Here is a 2,500-nt window from a genome sequence, read left to right on the forward strand (position 1 = left end):
TTATTTAGAAATGATACATTTATAATGAATCACAGAAGAACAACAATAACATCAAAGATTTCACGAAAACATTCAGCCACATTGAGACAAAGAACAACAATTCCTTGTCAAAACATCGCAGTTCATAGTATATAATATATTTAGGAGCCGAAAGAGTCAACTCTTAACGTTGAAATGATTCGACTCGGTAAAAAACAGTTCTGTGTGAATCCGTCTACCGCCTGTCAATCCGATTGGCTCGCGGCTCTACATCAAAGAAATGTAGGCGGGGACGCTGAACCCAAATCTTTTTCAACAACAGCCAATTACAGACGAGCTTTTCTTGTGCGCGTATAAATAACCCCGAACTCGCTCGCGCTCACATCAGAGCTCTGAATCCTGTGCACGTCTCGTGCAACAGGTAGAACAATTTACCGCGACTATTATTAATATTATTACTCTTATTATTATTGCAGATTTTTTTTTACGGAAGAACAAAAAACAAAACAAAACACAGTGATCAGAAATTTTGTCTGGTATTTTGTGTTTCGAATGACGGAGTGGATATCGAACACTTTTTCTGCTTGGGACTTGTTTATTCCTGGGTTTTAAATATATCTTGCTTTAAGTCATCATGCGCCTCATCCAGAACATGTCTACTATAGTGGAGTTCCCCAGCTCGGAGTGCCTGTCCAAACGCGTCATTAAGATAGCCGTCCTCGGTGGCAGCGGTGTGGGCAAAACGGGTAGGTTTCCCCTTTCTTAAAACACCTCTTTTCCGTTTTCATCAGCTGTGTTCAGTTTAAGCTTATAGTCTCTTCTGCGTCTTGTTTTTTTTCAGCGCTCGTTGTTCGTTTCCTCACCAAACGTTTCATCGGCGACTACGAGAGAAATGCAGGTAAAAATAAAAGAACTCTTTAGTCTGCTGCACTTAAGAACATCTGCACTCTGTCTTTAATTGCCCTGTCACCATGGTTACCACCTGTTAACGTGTGTTCGTCTTATTATAGGCAACCTGTATTCCAGAGACGTCCAAATCGACGGAGAACAAGTAGCTATTCAAGTGCAGGACACACCTGGGGTCCAGGTAAGCTGATCTATACATTAAAAAAAATAAATAAAAATAACCTGTTTGTCTGAATGCAAGCGCACTGATTTGTTTTGGATCCTTGAAATCATAATTATTATCCAAACCCGCGCATGCGCAGTGGGAGACTGAGATTTGTGCGGTTTGTGGCTCTGTCTCAGATCGCTCTGTTTTCCTAACGTCTGTGTCGTGCAGCTAGTTTCCTGGCCTGGGCTTTTCTCCAAAAACCGCAGAATGTCTGTACTTCAGACTACAAGTCTAGCCACCTCATTTCCCCTTAGTTTGTGTAACAGTTCTACAAACTAGTTAACTGATACTTTCCTGTTCATGACCACCTCAGGCACTGATACTGTAACACTACCATGACATGAGCCATGAGCGACCTGGTAACTACTAAGGTTTTTGGCAAGGTAGCATCACAAAATGGCTATTTTTCTTTAGATACGACTCGTGTGAAATGTTTCGTTCTCTTTCTAGACCGGGTTTAAAATGTCTCTACTCTATATGGGGACAAGTTTGTGGACACTTCACCATCACACCCTTCATATGTGCTTGTACAATCCCATTCCAGATGTGTTCCCCTTGTGTTTGCTTTCATATCCAGCTCCACTCTTCTGGAAAGGCTTTTCACAAGATGTCAGAGATCGATTGTGGGGATTTCTGATTATTCAGCTAAAAGAATTAGATGTTGGGTGAGGAGGTCTGGGGTGCAGTCGGTGTTCTATTTAATCCCGAAGGTGTTCAGTGGGGTTGAGTGTGGGATCTGTGCAGGACACTCGGGTTCTACTCCAATCTTAACACAACATTAGTACAACATTACAATACTGAAGTGAATTTGGATCCCTAAAGCATACAAAGATACATTTGTGTGTCCAACTTCGGTGGTAACAGATTAGGGAAGAACCACAAATGTACGCGATGTTTGGTGTCCACATACTTTAAGCTATATATAGAGAATAATCAATGGTTGACTCACACTGAATTTGTGTTTTCTTGAACAGGCAATAATTTAAATTCATGTCTCTTTCAGGTAAACTCCAATGGCCCGAGTTGCACTGAGCACCTGAGACGCTCCATCCAGTGGGCAGACGCCGTGGTCATGGTCTACTCTGTGACAGACAGTCACAGCTTCGACCTTATTAATCAGCTCCATCAGCTAGTCAGTCACGTGTATGCTGATAGACCAACACCACCAGTTATCCTGCTGGCCAACAAGGCGGACATGGTGCACGTGAGGAGGGTGGAGGCTCAGCAGGGCCCGACGCTGGGCTTGGCACTCGGTTACACGTTCTACGAGGTGTCAGCAAGCGAAGACTACAGTCAGGTGCACGGTGCTTTCCACAGACTTTGCACAGAGCTTGCCAAAAGACAGGTGCCCTTTAGCACCAGTGCAAATGCAGCCTCAGCCAGCAATGAGAAGAAGAGGTCACCTCT

The 2,500-nt window shown here is 43.5% G+C and overlaps 1 protein-coding gene across 1 annotated transcript in view; it reads left to right on the plus strand.

Annotated features, from left to right (window-relative positions):
* Positions 1–224: 224 nt before the first annotated feature.
* rasl11b (RAS-like, family 11, member B) overlaps positions 225–2,500 on the plus strand; it is a 3,061-nt gene continuing 785 nt past the window's right edge. The window contains exons 1-4 of the mRNA XM_027146115.2: positions 225–725; positions 821–877; positions 990–1,066; positions 2,097–2,500. The exon at positions 2,097–2,500 is cut by the window's right edge and continues 785 nt beyond it. Coding sequence (XP_027001916.1) covers positions 614–725; positions 821–877; positions 990–1,066; positions 2,097–2,500 — 650 coding nt within the window. The 5' untranslated portion in view covers positions 225–613. The remainder of the gene's footprint in view (positions 726–820; positions 878–989; positions 1,067–2,096) is intronic.

Source organism: Tachysurus fulvidraco, chromosome 16 (assembly GCF_022655615.1).
Source record: "Tachysurus fulvidraco isolate hzauxx_2018 chromosome 16, HZAU_PFXX_2.0, whole genome shotgun sequence".
Taxonomy (NCBI): Eukaryota; Metazoa; Chordata; class Actinopteri; order Siluriformes; family Bagridae; genus Tachysurus; species Tachysurus fulvidraco.